The sequence below is a fragment of the Trachurus trachurus genome (assembly GCF_905171665.1).
Source record: "Trachurus trachurus genome assembly, chromosome: 19".
Classification (NCBI taxonomy): domain Eukaryota; kingdom Metazoa; phylum Chordata; class Actinopteri; order Carangiformes; family Carangidae; genus Trachurus; species Trachurus trachurus.
In genome coordinates, this window is record NC_139913.1 from 5,017,843 (window position 1) to 5,031,097 (window position 13,255).

Here is a 13,255-nt window from a genome sequence, read left to right on the forward strand (position 1 = left end):
TGTTATGGCCTCAAACTGTTACTTAATGAACCCAGGGACACTGCGGGGTATGGTAACTCTGTGGTTTTGTAAGGGACAGAGAGATAAACGGTTGGAAACCACCAGTTTTAGTGTCTTTTTTTCTTTCTTTTTTTGTTACTCTGTCTTGTGTTTTATCATAATTTGCACATGCAATCTTGAAAAAAAAAAAAGGAGAGGAGAGGAGGTGAACTTTAATGAGGTCACCACTCACTCACTGACTGACTGTCTGACTCCTGCTGGCTTCACTTTCCTCTTGTCTTGTTTTATCTCAATGGAATTTACTGATTGTATTTTTGTCATTCCAGGTTGTGCATCAGATTAAGAAGAAGAAAACAAAAAGAAACATATAGTGCAGGCTGCAAAAACAACTTTAAATTTTCCCTGTGTCGGTATTTTACAGTAACACGTAGTATGTGCACAGTGCAGTGCAGTGTGCAGTGCAACCCTATAGAAAGTCAATGGACACAGTGGGGGCTTCTTCTTTTGTCCCCTCCCCTTCCTTCCTTCCTCCCTTGCTTACTCCGTCCGTTCATTCCTACACTTAAACTACAGTATATAAATCAAATTAACTACACAACTAAACAAAAAGGCGCAGCAGGAATCAGTCAACACTGGATGTGAGGTTAAGCGTTGCAGCAGAATCATAAACAACTTTATAATATAAACCAATCACAGTCATATGACGCTCCGCAGGGAACGCGGTAAATGCGTTACATAACCATACAAAAAAAGTTGCAAGTTAACGCATCTATTGTTTCTTTCACTTCATGCACATGAGCTGTAATGTATCAGACAGAGTGAGTAGCCTATAGATGTGGGTGTGAGACTCACCGGGCTGCAGCAGCGCTCAGTCCGGGGTGACATGTTGCTCCTCGTACAGCTTTTAAAACCCTGGAGAAAGCAGCGCGGTGGTTCCGAACAGCGATGTTGGGGATCATCATGGTCGTTGTGTGTCCGCCTCTCCCTGCACTGACGGCGGCTCAAGGTGAAGCGACGAGCCCGATGCCGATGGAGACCGACCTGATGGAGGAGGAGGAGGAGGAAGAGACACAGAGAGAGTGACAGCGCACAGAGGAAGCAGCAGACTCTACTCTTCTTCTCTCTCTCCCTCCAGGACGGACTGACTGAGCTGTGGGTGGTGTCTGAGTGGTGGTGGTGGTGTCTGGTCTGTGGCGACTGATTCTCAGACCTTGATCCGTCTGTTTTTAGCTCTGACCTGCAGGTGGCGCCACAGGCAGATCACTCACATCTTCAATTAAACTAATTGAAACAAGACAAGTGCAAAAACAAAACTGTACCTGGAATAATGGGCTCTATGCACAGCTCCAGCACTTCCTGGATTTAAGGCAGGTCCTTTATTTCCTGTCTTACATTATTGGACAAACTGATTAATGATTTATCCAGGTGTGTCTGACCATTGTGACTACTCAGACACACCTGGATTAATCAGTGTTTACAAAATTAGAGTAGTTACTGAGGAACTACTGATTAATTAACTATTAGTAGCACAATATCCAAAGACAATATATAAAAACAGGTTAAAAATATTTATTTCATGGTAATACAGCACTCCATTTGGACATTATTAAAATAGATAAAAAGGGAGTCAACTTACATGACTGTTTATGTGATAAAAGCAGTTAAAAATAATTTCATTTAAGTAAAAGGAAAGGTAACTGTATTTTCTTTTCTTCTTCTCATAGCTCTTACGGTGTGTCTGCAACTGAATACGGTCCACGGAATAAAGGAATGTGAACCATCAGTTTCATCATTTGTGACCATCATTTAGCTGGGGACGCTACTTGTTATTTTTTATTAGGCTATTATTAAAACAAAAAAGCTACAAAGGTTTTTCTTTTATTTTCTCTCTCTCTCTCTCTCTCTCTCTCTCTCTTTTACATTCTATGTCATTTTCTTGTGTGTGGACATAAAAAAATATTTTTATTTTGGTGTACCTGTGCAGGTAAAATCTTATTTTGGTGCCTGTGAAGACAAAAGTTATTTTGGTGAACATGGAGGCAAATTATTTTTTTGGTTCCTCATTAGTTCATCAGTAACTACTGTAATGTTTGATGTCTCACTTTACTATAAGGTACACAAAAAGGGTAACTAATGATTAAGTAATAGTTAGTTCCTCACTAATTTGATTAGGAGTTACTGAAGAACTCGCCATTAACTAATAGTGAGTTCCTCATTCATTCCAAATTTGTTTCATAGTAAATAACTACTCTAAATTTTGTGCACCTCGAACAACTTTACTGTGAACCACGGTGTGATCAGTATACAGTAGCCTACTTTACACACAGCCCCGTGATACATTCATTTAGCCTACCAAACATGTGACAAACTATCATATTTATTTCGAAGGCAACATGGATGGTCATATTGATGTGTATGTGGTCTGAAATTAATGAATAAAATCTTCAAAAGAATCCTGCTGTCTGTGATTTTTTTAAGGAACTAGGCTACTAATGTAAAGATGAAGATGAAGAAATGAAAAACCACTCATTATGTGTCACTTTAGGTCATAAAGGTTAACTACTGGACATGTTATTGAGTAATGATTCTGTACTGATGAAGTAACTAGTTCACTAATCAAGTTGTGATTAACTATGAAATTTGATCACGAGTTAATGAAGAACTGATCATTAATAGTTCATCATTAACTACTCCTCTGAAATTTGATCAGGGGTTCCTGAAGAACTGACCATTAACTAATAGTTAAATAATCAATTATCATCATTAGTTCCTCATTAACTACTCTAATTTTGTTTACCTTATTGTAAAGTGTTACCATATATATATAAAAAAATAAAATAAAAACATTTCTGCACAGTGATGCAGGAACAAAGTGAAGTGAATAACTGGTAAATAAATGTACAGGAGTAAAGAGCAGCCTACAATTAAAGTAAACTTCTGTACTGTAAAATTTAGTCAAGTCAAGTCAAGTCAAGTGAAAATACCTGTTGATTCCTACAACACACTGAATAAAAATTTAGTTTTTTGGCAAAAAAACAAAAACACTTTTAATGAGTGAGGTTTAAAAACATACATGTACAAAATCTGCCTTAAAAATAACACATTCATTCATCAGCTCATTTGAGTTAAAGTAGTTAAACATGGAGTCTTACATCTAGAAGAACAGAGAAATCTGTTCTGAGGTCAGTTTAGAAGCTTTTTAGACAAACATGTGAAAACATTCAGACTGCACCACTCCTTCATGTACTGTAGATGCTTGGCATTAAAAACACATTGATATATACAGTGCTGCTTGAAAGTTTGTGAACCCTAAAAGTAGTTAGTTTACCATTTTTCTGTTGTTTTTAACCATGATTTTCTTATTTTATCATCGCCAGTTTTTATATATGAAATGTCAGCTTTATGTTTATCAATTCCATGTACTTGTGTTGAGGTATGAGGAGCCAGCAGACTACGTGAAACATGGAATCAGACTAAGTGAGCAACAGTTGCACTGGTAAAAAAAAAAGTCAAGTAGGAAACAGACTCAGGTGAAACACATGTGGGTGCTCAAGTAATTCATTAAGAAAGAGCAGACCAATCAAATGAGACATCCTTAGGAAAGATTTTTAAGAAACACTGATTAAAAGAGAGAAGAAACCAACCAAACTACTGTCGTGCCAGGGGGTAAAACACACAGATCAGGTGCAAACAGCATTGTTTGCACCAGTATAATATTTGTCTTTGTTTATTTGTCTTGTCTTGCTTTTTTTTGGCTTCCCTTGTTTCTGTTGTTTTCCACTTGTCTTGTATTGGCATCACTTAACTCATTGAGTGCCGCGCTCCTTTCCAAAGTTTTAGTCAAGTGTACCGGCAATTTAGACCATTTTTGACGATTCTTGTAGAGCCACAGTGTATTCTATATTATTGCCACCAACACATACTGTGGCTCATTTGAAAGGTGAAACTTTATGCTTCAAATGGCCACAAACCATTTGTTTCTACGTGCCTCCGTTCCTGAGAAAAGTCAAGCTAAACATGGCTGGGTTTCACCAAAATCCCTGCTTTTTTTCTACAAAAGGAGATACAGCGTCTTTTATGAAAGGTGCTCTGTTTGTGTCTGTCGCTCTTCTGACACTCGCATTTCTGGATCAAAGGGCTCGTGTAAGATAAATATATACAACAAAGAGAGAAATCTCGTTTTTGGCACTCAACGCATGGGAACGAAAAACGAGAAATTACGTGGTTGGCACTCAATGAGTTAATAAAAAATAAAAATAAAAAAGCTACAAGACCATCTCCAAAAGATCCCAGCCCCATCCATCTACTGGGAGACAAATAATTTACAAATGGAGGAGGACACTCCTGGACAATAGAGGTGGACAGACCAGAAAAATAATAAATCTGGTAAAGGCCGACCCACACATCATCCAGAGAGTTGCAGACCATCAGGGATAAATGTACGTACGTATGTGTCTTCTACAATCAGGCAAATGAATAGACATGTCATTCATGGGAGAGTTGGTAGAAAGAAGCCTCTGCTCTGAAAGTCCAAAATTAAATATTTGGAGGGTTCACAAACTTCCAAGCAGCAACTGTGTGAGGATGAGCTGGTCTCAGGTCTGCTGGGAGAACAGCTCCTCCTTCAGCCGATGGTATCGTCCTCTCTTGGCCATGAGCTGCTGGTGCGTCCCCTCCTCCACCACCTCGCCCTTCTCCATGAAGACGATGTGGTCGGCCTTCTCCACCGTCTTCAGCTGATGAGCCACCACCAGGACGGTGCAGCCGCAGGACAGAACCTCCTGCAGAACCTGAGACGCAGGAAAACAACCGTCAAACTCCAACGGACTGTCGTATTTGGGTTTTTCAAAGTCAAATTGGACAGTTTGGACTTTTATTTTGGGACGTGTTAAAGGGATACTTCACCCAAAATCAATAATTCACCAATTTTCTACTCACCATCATAGCAAGGAAGGGTTTGGAGCACTTTTGCAGTTACCAAAACGCTTTTGGAGTTCCAGGGGGGGTCCGGCTGGCAACGGATTTTCATATAATGGCGGCGGATAGAGTTCACTTTTGAATCGTCCAAAACACACACTATGAAACAACCAGATACCTCCATACTGCTCGTCTGTACTGACCCAAGTGTCCTTTAGCCACCACATGGAAAAGTTGTTTGTAGAAAATAAATGTGATCTCTGTGTTTATCCTTGTTGTAGCAGTAGCTCCCAGTGGCTGTTGAAGTTTGTGCACACGAGCGAGATTTGCTGCCAGATGTTCGTTGGTCGTTACAAACCATTGGATGTATGATGTAAACATGGAAGAACATCTCGCAGCAAATCTCACGCAGCCACTGGGAGCTACTGCTACAACAAGGATAAAAACAGAGATCAAATTATTTTTTACCGAACAACTTTTCCATGTGGCGGCTTCAGGACGCTTGGGTCAGTACAGACGAGCAGTATGGAGGTATCTGGATGTTTCATAGTGTGTGTTTTGGACGATTCAAAAGTGAACTCTATCCGCCGCCATTATATGAAAATCCGTTGTCAGCCGGACCCCCCCTGGAACTCCTAAAGCGTTTTGATGACTCTGAAAGTTCTCCAGACCCTTCCTTGGCATGACGGTGAGTAGAAAATTGGTGAATTATTGATTTTGGGTGAAGTATCCCTTTAATGAGGATGATCATAATTAGTGGGTGTGGCCATGTTTGTACTCACAGAATGCTGAGCCTCAACGTCCAGTTTGCTCGTGGCCTCGTCCAGGATGATGACCTGTGGGTCTCGGACCAGAGCTCTGACGATGGCGACGCTCTGCTTCAGCCCCCCTGAGAGTTTACCACCACGTTCCCCAACATCTGTCAGGTTAAACCCAGATGTTTAGACTGGTTTCATCACCTTTGCCTTCTTCTGTCCAGTTAATCATTACTGATGCGTCCCATCACCACAGCAGTGTCTCTGTGTTATGGCCTTTGAGCTACAACTCCTGCTATAAACAGACTCTCCTGTTGTCACTTCACGCCTGCTGCGTTCAAAGTTAATATCCAACTACGGTTCAGTTAAATGTCATGTTATGTTTTGAGTACAGGTGTAAAGGACAGAAAATAAACTGTTCTGTATCTGTCACAGCAGCTGTTCATTGTGTTTTTTTACTACCTACCTGTGTCGTATTCCTCCTCTAGTCCAGATATGACGTCGTCTATCTTGGCCTTCTGTGCAGCTTCTCTCAGCCTCTCCACGCTGCAGCCCTCAAGGCCGTACTCAATGTTGTACCTCAGTGAACCAGAAAACAGCTCGGGATTCTGGGAAACCACGGCCAACTGAAGCACAAAGGTAAAACACATATAAGTTAGTGAAGCTCTGGTTGACAGTTGTTTGAATTTAAGGAGAGAATATGGTGAAATATAAATGTTTATATCTTAAAAATGATGAGAAAGTGAAAAGAAAATGATTTTTTGACCCATAAATTCAGCAAATAAACAGATAGAAAGAGCTTTACTGTGCTCAACGACCTCCTTGTGTCAGATGTTTTTAGTCATGAGGGTCAAACCGAAGCAAATCACCAGAAACATGAGCATGACATCAGTGCAACACTAGAACCACTATGGAATAGATGAGGATGAACAACTAGACTTTGTTTAGTTCATGTATTTTGTTCTTAAAGGGATAGTTCAACATTTTGGCAAATTGGCCCATTGCCATAATCCCTATAGTCATAGCAGTAGGTTCGTTACCTTTAATTGTCGGTGCAAGCTATTTTTAGAACGGCGGAGCAGAGCCGTGAGCTGCTCAGAGCTACGCTACGGAGGCTCATGGGATTTCTTGGTTTCCCTCATCAAACTCATCAAATACACAATCCAACAGCTCCACAACGCTCTGGTGGACAAGTTGTGACCTGCACATTCACCACGCTATGAGATAATAATGGAACGTTACGAAACAGAGCCGTTTTCGAGGCAAATACAGAGACTGCTTGCTGAAAAACTGCCCCTGAAGGCAACGCGCATCAGCGGTTTTGCATGAATTTCCCTCTAAAACAACTCTGTCTGGTAACGTTGTGTTATTATCTCATAGCGTGGTGAATGTGCAGGTCACAACTTGTCCACCAGAGCGTTTTGGAGTTGTTGGATTGTGTATTTGATGAGTTTGATGAGGGAAACCAAGAAATCCCATGATCCTCCGTAGCGTAGCTCCGACCGCCGTTCTAAAAATAGCTTGCACCGACAAATAAAGGTAACAAACCTACTGCTATGACGATAGCGATTATGGCAATGGGCCAGTTTGCCAAAATGTTGTACTATCCCTTTAAAGATTTGATGTTTGTTGCGTCGTAAACCAACTTTACTCATCTTAAAACAATAAATTCATACAGGTTTTATTCATATTTATTTGCTCGGGGCAGATCACGGAGCCGACTCTACCTTTTGATGGAAGTATTTGTGTTGGTAGCGGTGCAGCGGTTCTCCGTCCAGCAGGATCTGTCCCTGCTGCGGCTCGTACAGCCGCTTCAGGAGGCTGACGCAGGAAGTCTTCCCGCTGCCGGAGGGACCCACCAGGGCCGTCATCTTCCCCGGCTGCAGCTCCATCGAGACTGACTGGACACAACATGATGATGATGATGTAATCATGCATTTGAGTACATTCATGTTGATTTAACACCATTACAAACACACTGTTACCTTCAGTGCTACTTTATCCGCTGAGGGGTAGCTGAAGGTGACATCCTGGAAAACTATTTTTCCTCGCAGCTTCTCAGGCGCCAAATCTCCGGCCTTCTTACACTGCGGCGTCCTGTCCAGGTAGCTGAACACTTTGGCGATGACTCCCACTGTGGACATCGTTTCTCCGTAGCAGTACAAGAGCTCCTGGAACAAAACCATACATCAATCATCAGTGACAGGTAGTGTTGCTTTCGTTTATCATGTGACGAAAACGAGACAAGACGCAACGTAAATGGTGGTCATGTGACGATAACTATAATAAAATATACAATGCGATATTGTTGACGAATAAAAACGAGACTAAATGTGGTTTACAAAACAAAAACTCTGCCAAAATGTCTCTTCATTTTCGAGACGAGACGAAATTATAATGTTTAGTTGTGTCATTATTATTTTGCAGTATTTCTCTTTCCTAGGCAGCGACGTCACTTCCTCAATCCCCACTCGCGGCATTATTTAGAAGATGCAGCTGCGGTGGGTTAGACGAAAATAGTGGTGGATTATTCTGACTAAAATGCTCAGACTTTTAGTCGACTAATAAAACTTGACTGAACAAAAGAGTATGAATAAAAGAGTATTTAACAAAAATTAAAACAGGCCGCCAAAAAACCCCACTAGTGACAGGTAGACAAATATAATTTACAACTTAAATACACTGAGGAGATGTTAGTTAGTTAGTTTACCCTTAAATTGTTTGACATCGGCTTCTGGTACAAGAAAAAGGACACGAGTGTCCCGATGGTGAGGCGGCCAGAGGAGATGAGGTTGCGGGCTTGTAACAGCATGAGAATCTTTATCCCATAGGTTAACACCTGATCAGAAAGATCACACACACAGATATTTATCACACTGTTATTAAATAAAGCACACATACAGTACATTCTCCTCCACCACTGCCATCTTACCCTCCGTATTAAGCCGTAGACTGAACTGTAGAACCCTTCACGCCTCCTGATGGTGCACATCTGCTCCAGAGCCTCGTTGTACCTCCTCAGTTCATCCTCCTCAGCTTTAAAGCTGCGGACCGTTCGGATCTCGCCGATCGTCTGAGAGGCCAGGTTTTTGTTCTGGGCGTGACAGTCCTGCATCTGCTCCTTCAGCTCCTGTTTGACACAGAAAACACAGCGGCTCAGTAACAAGGAGCTGCGTTAAAGGGACCAGGGTCCGTCCTCTTCCCAGTTCGTCCAAATTTGACGAACCGGGAAGAGGAGCTTCGAGAAGCTTCCGCTACAAAACAAGCTTGAAATATAGACTTATTTAATTTTTTTCGGGACTATTCCGCATTTCGGGGCTCCAATACAAGACGGACATTAAATACGAGCAGCATGGAGGTATTTGGATGTTTTTTGGTGTGTCTTTTTGTTACGAAAACAGTTGGTATCCATTTGCAACCGTTATATGGACATGCACTGCTACGCCGAGACCCCCTGTAACTCAGAGAAGCCACGGAGGACTCTGAAACTTCTCCCAGCCCTTAGTCGACATGAGGGTGAGTAGATAATGAGTGAAATTTCAATTTTGGGTGAACTATCCCTGTAAAGACAGGTTAAAGACCTCTGGATCTTTCCCTTTTCATTAGATGAACATGAAATTAGTTTCTGCACATTCAGGTGAATTAACAAAAACTAAAGTGTCAAATAAAACATTTCTAGGTGAAGAAAACTTTTCCACTAAATCCTGAAGCTGCGCTTGAAGAATCACCTGCAACTTTTTGCATTAGAGCTCCACCTACTGGTGACTGAAGGTGAGTGTTTGAACCAGCAACAGGTTGATTCTTGCAAGTGATGTCTATAAATCAGAAACCATCCAAACAAACGACTGTATGCTACAGAAGTAAGGCAGTGACACACTGACCTTGGACAAAATGATGTATTTGTTCTGCAGGAGGGCAAAGAGAGGCATCTCTATGCAGGTGAGCACAGTGAGCTCCCAGGACAGACGCAGCATCACCGCGAGCATGAGGGCCGTTTTGACGGTGCTGCGAACCAGCACGTTGGCGTTCAGCGCCACAGTGCGTCCCATCCGGTCCACGTCAGAGTGCAGGCGGGAGGAGAGACGTCCTGGGTGATGAGAGGGAGGAAAAATCAAGAAACTAAAGTTTTAATGTTTGTTAGACCTCATTTTTAATAGGAACGCCTTTCAAAAGAAACAAATAACAGTAAAAAGGTATGTGGACTCCACTGTTAACATGCTATATTTTATATTACCCTTAATTTGGGGCTCTGGTTGTCTAAGTTTGTGGCAAATTTGAGATCCTTTGACTCCACAGCAGCAGATTAAAGCCCATTGTTTTGGAAATAATAAACAGGTATTTGTGGCATAGGAATATAAAATCTATGTGGAAATAACTGAAGTCTTGACCCAGTAAATCACAGCATTCTTCAAGCACATAAACACACATCAGATGTTTATTATACGTCCTCCTCACCAGCTGAGTCCTGGTCGAAAAAGTTCACTTCCTGCTGCATGAGGGTGTGAAACAGCACATGTTTCAGTCTCTTGTTCAGTCTGGCCAGAGTGCACATGAATATACCTCCTCTCATACCAGAGAACAGAGCACTGTGGAGATGGAGACACTGAAAATTAGTTTGTTTAAAAAAAAAAAAAAAAAAAAAAACACAGAAAAAAGTCACATTTTGGATATCAATTAAAAACAAATCAGCAGTTTTCTTTCATTACCTTCCAAAAGAGATAAGAGCAAGCTGTCCGACTGCGTAACAGAAGTTCATTTCAAACACTTCACCTCTCAGCATATCGATTACTTTCCCCTGATAAAGTGGGATGAATGTGTCACCTTTAAAAAAAAAACATTAACACCACAGATTAAATACAAAAAAAATGATGCTGTATGTTTTGTTAAATGTCAGAATTTGATACTTACAGATAACTCCTAAAATGAGGAAACCGAAAGCTGCGATCAGGTAAAGTGTGTCTGGTTTGAAGTATTTCACCATCCTAATCAGCAGCTGTCTGGCATTCAGGTTTTCGCCAGTTTTGCTCTTCTTTGCAGCACCGCAGAGACCCTTCTCCCAGATCACACAGGCCAGCGATGCAGACATCGGGCCCAGGAGCAGCATGCTGAGGTTGGGAGATGGTCCCATGTAAGCCTCCACAGGTTCTGCCTTGAAGAACCGTCCACTTTCGAACACAGGGGGAAGGAGGCAGAGGAGCGCTACCAACCGGCCGAGCGTGGCCTCTGGCTTTCCCTCGGTCAGTACGGAGGTGAAAACACGGAGGGCAGCCCATTTCACTGCTCCAAAAGCCCACGTGCCGGCCAGTCGAGTACAGCAGGAGCACTCGGGCAGAAGCAGCCCGGCCCACCCAGCCAGACTCAGAACCACATCAAAAACAAGAATTAAACATCCAGATGTTGTCACCTCCCCCATTTTCCTATGGTGGATGTTCGACTGCAAGAGCCAGAATCTGATCCTGTAACAACAAACATTACAATTATTATTATTATTATCAAACAGCGTACCTATTACACTCCCAATGATAATGATTACTGACAAATAATAGCAGGAAATAGTATTATAAGCAAATAACTCAGAGCAGAGAGTCAGACCTTTAGATTTTCCTATTATAACATTATTATATTGTTACACCAACCTGTAAACAGCCTTTTAATGTCACTCTTATCAACTTGTCTTTGTTTTTTTCCTTCTGTAGTCTGCACATATGCATCACATTTATTAAGATGATGCTAATACTAATCAAGAGCTTCACTAAAACTGCACTAACTTTAATGGGGTTAAATGTAGGTCAGTAGAGGAATAAAGCAGCAAAAATAAGACAAAAACAGTTCAAAACTCTACGTAATTAAACATGTCTGTGTGAATGTAAACTAAGTACCCACCAGTCTGTTTTAATGAGTTAGTAGTAACTTAGTTTAGTTAGCAGTCTGGTTTAGAGTTAGTAACAACACTAACTAACACTGTTGGCTAACTTACTAACTTAGCTGACGTTTCCCTCCTTAGCGTGCATGGATAATGTCAACAATAACATGTTTGGATACTGCGGATATTTAACAAATCCCCGTTCAACGTAACAACGTCAAATAAACGAATAAGTTCGCATTTTGTAGCTTTATATTAACGCTGCAGCAGCTCGTTAGTTCACTCACCGTGTGTTGCTCTGGGTTAGCTAAAACTGCTCAACGGTTAAATTTCACTTTCACTTTCGGTTGGGTGGTTGACGCGTCATCGATGTGATCAATGATCGATTACCGACAGGGAAACAAGACGATGACACACGACGTATCGATCATGGACTTCATTTCTGTAATTTTCCCCGTGTTTTGATCCATGTTTGACAGTGTTAAAAGTTGATACTGGTGTTTTTTTCCCCAGCGGCTGCCCCGTCGTTTCACAATGTAGCCACAAGATGGCGGCAGTTAACGGCTGTTTACATCTGTCTTCTTGTTACGTTTTGGGGCTTCCTGTAGAAGTGGTCTTTCAAAATAAAGGCACGACTTATATATGCGTCTAAAAATACTAACATGACAATGCAAAAATGAAAAATTACAAGCAAAAATAAAATATCACACGATTCTTGTTTACTATTATTATCTTTTTTATTCTATTTTAATTCATCCATTCTTTTCTCTATTTTATCCCACTACACCTGCCTATTTTACTTCATTTTACCTAGTGTCTTTCTCGTCTTCTTTTTATCTATTTTACCTCATTTGATCTAGTATCTCTCTTATCTTCTCATTCTATCTATTTTACTTCATTTTACCTAGTGTCTTTCTCCTCTTCTCAATTTTATTTATGTTACTTCATTTTATCTAGTGTTTTCCCCACTGCAAATGAGTGAGTATTAGATAGCGTTTCCCCGATAAAATCCAATATTCTAAAATTATTGTGTGAATGTGTATGTGTTTGCGAATTTATGTATGTCTCCCTAACATGTGTTCCCTATGTCTCCCAATATGTGTCCCCTATATTGCTTGTTGCTTCTTTTTAACATGTGAAGCACTTTGAGCTGCCATGGGCATGAAAAGTGCTATACAAATAAAGCCTGATTGATTGATTGATTATTGATTATTTATCTTGTATTAATGATGAGAAAGCATAATTTTACTGTTTTAGACTCTGCAGCTTGTAGTAATCAGTTAATATAATACATATTCTCCAAGTTGACCTTTCAGAGGTTAAAATGTCACTGTTATTTTTTCCGTCCATCTCTTTTCTTTTCACACAATATATGTTTGAATTATCAAAAAATCACAACAAAGACAGGTTTTGGTATTCAAACATTTATTTTCCCTCTGATCAATATACAGTATATATAAATAAAGAATTTATAACAAAGATTTAATTTGGCCCAAAGCGACACAAGCTGTAAAAATGACAATAGTTGTGATAATAAATCTTCTCACTATGGAGAAGCCTCTGGTTATATACTCTCGTTTACTGCAATACATCATATACCTGAAATGTATATTTCTTTTTTTAATCACATCTGACATACTGTAAGGTATCTTTGTTCAAGCCTTAAACAGGTGGAGTGACAACCCCACTGCTTGTTTATCCGACGATAAGTCAGTCACAT

The 13,255-nt window shown here is 40.7% G+C and overlaps 2 protein-coding genes across 3 annotated transcripts in view; both read right to left on the reverse strand.

Annotated features, from left to right (window-relative positions):
• Nucleotides 1-1,156, reverse strand: part of acsf2 (acyl-CoA synthetase family member 2) — a 288,967-nt gene extending 287,811 nt beyond the window's left edge. For both annotated transcript variants that reach the window (XM_083994591.1, XM_083994590.1), the window contains exon 1: nt 853-1,156. In XM_083994591.1, coding sequence (XP_083850717.1) covers nt 853-962 — 110 coding nt within the window. In that variant the 5' untranslated portion in view covers nt 963-1,156. The remainder of the gene's footprint in view (nt 1-852) is intronic.
• Nucleotides 1,157-4,536: 3,380 nt separating this feature from the next.
• On the reverse strand, nt 4,537-11,955 carry tap2t (transporter associated with antigen processing, subunit type t, teleost specific). The gene is made up of 12 exons (XM_083993738.1): nt 11,823-11,955; nt 10,581-11,128; nt 10,379-10,493; nt 10,128-10,258; nt 9,554-9,759; nt 8,605-8,802; nt 8,383-8,511; nt 7,658-7,843; nt 7,400-7,573; nt 6,139-6,298; nt 5,700-5,836; nt 4,537-4,790 (listed from the first exon to the last, which is right to left on the reverse strand). Exons 2-12 carry the CDS (start codon nt 11,083-11,085, stop codon nt 4,596-4,598), a joined length of 2,136 nt encoding a protein of 711 aa, XP_083849864.1. The 5' UTR covers nt 11,086-11,128; nt 11,823-11,955; the 3' UTR covers nt 4,537-4,595.
• Between the last annotated feature and the right edge of the window lie 1,300 nt (nt 11,956-13,255).

Excerpts from the sequence above, each read along its gene's own strand:
- tap2t (XM_083993738.1), bottom strand. The coding sequence starts at position 11,085 with ATGGGGGAGGTGACAACATCTGGATGTTTAATTCTTGTTTTTGATGTG. Across the intron at positions 10,494-10,580 it reads CCTCATTTTAGGAGTTATCT|GTGACACATTCATCCCACTT; the intron begins GTAAGTATCAAA and ends TTTTTTTTAAAG. Across the intron at positions 5,837-6,138 it reads AGAGGAGGAATACGACACAG|ATGTTGGGGAACGTGGTGGT; the intron begins GTAGGTAGTAAA and ends TTAACCTGACAG.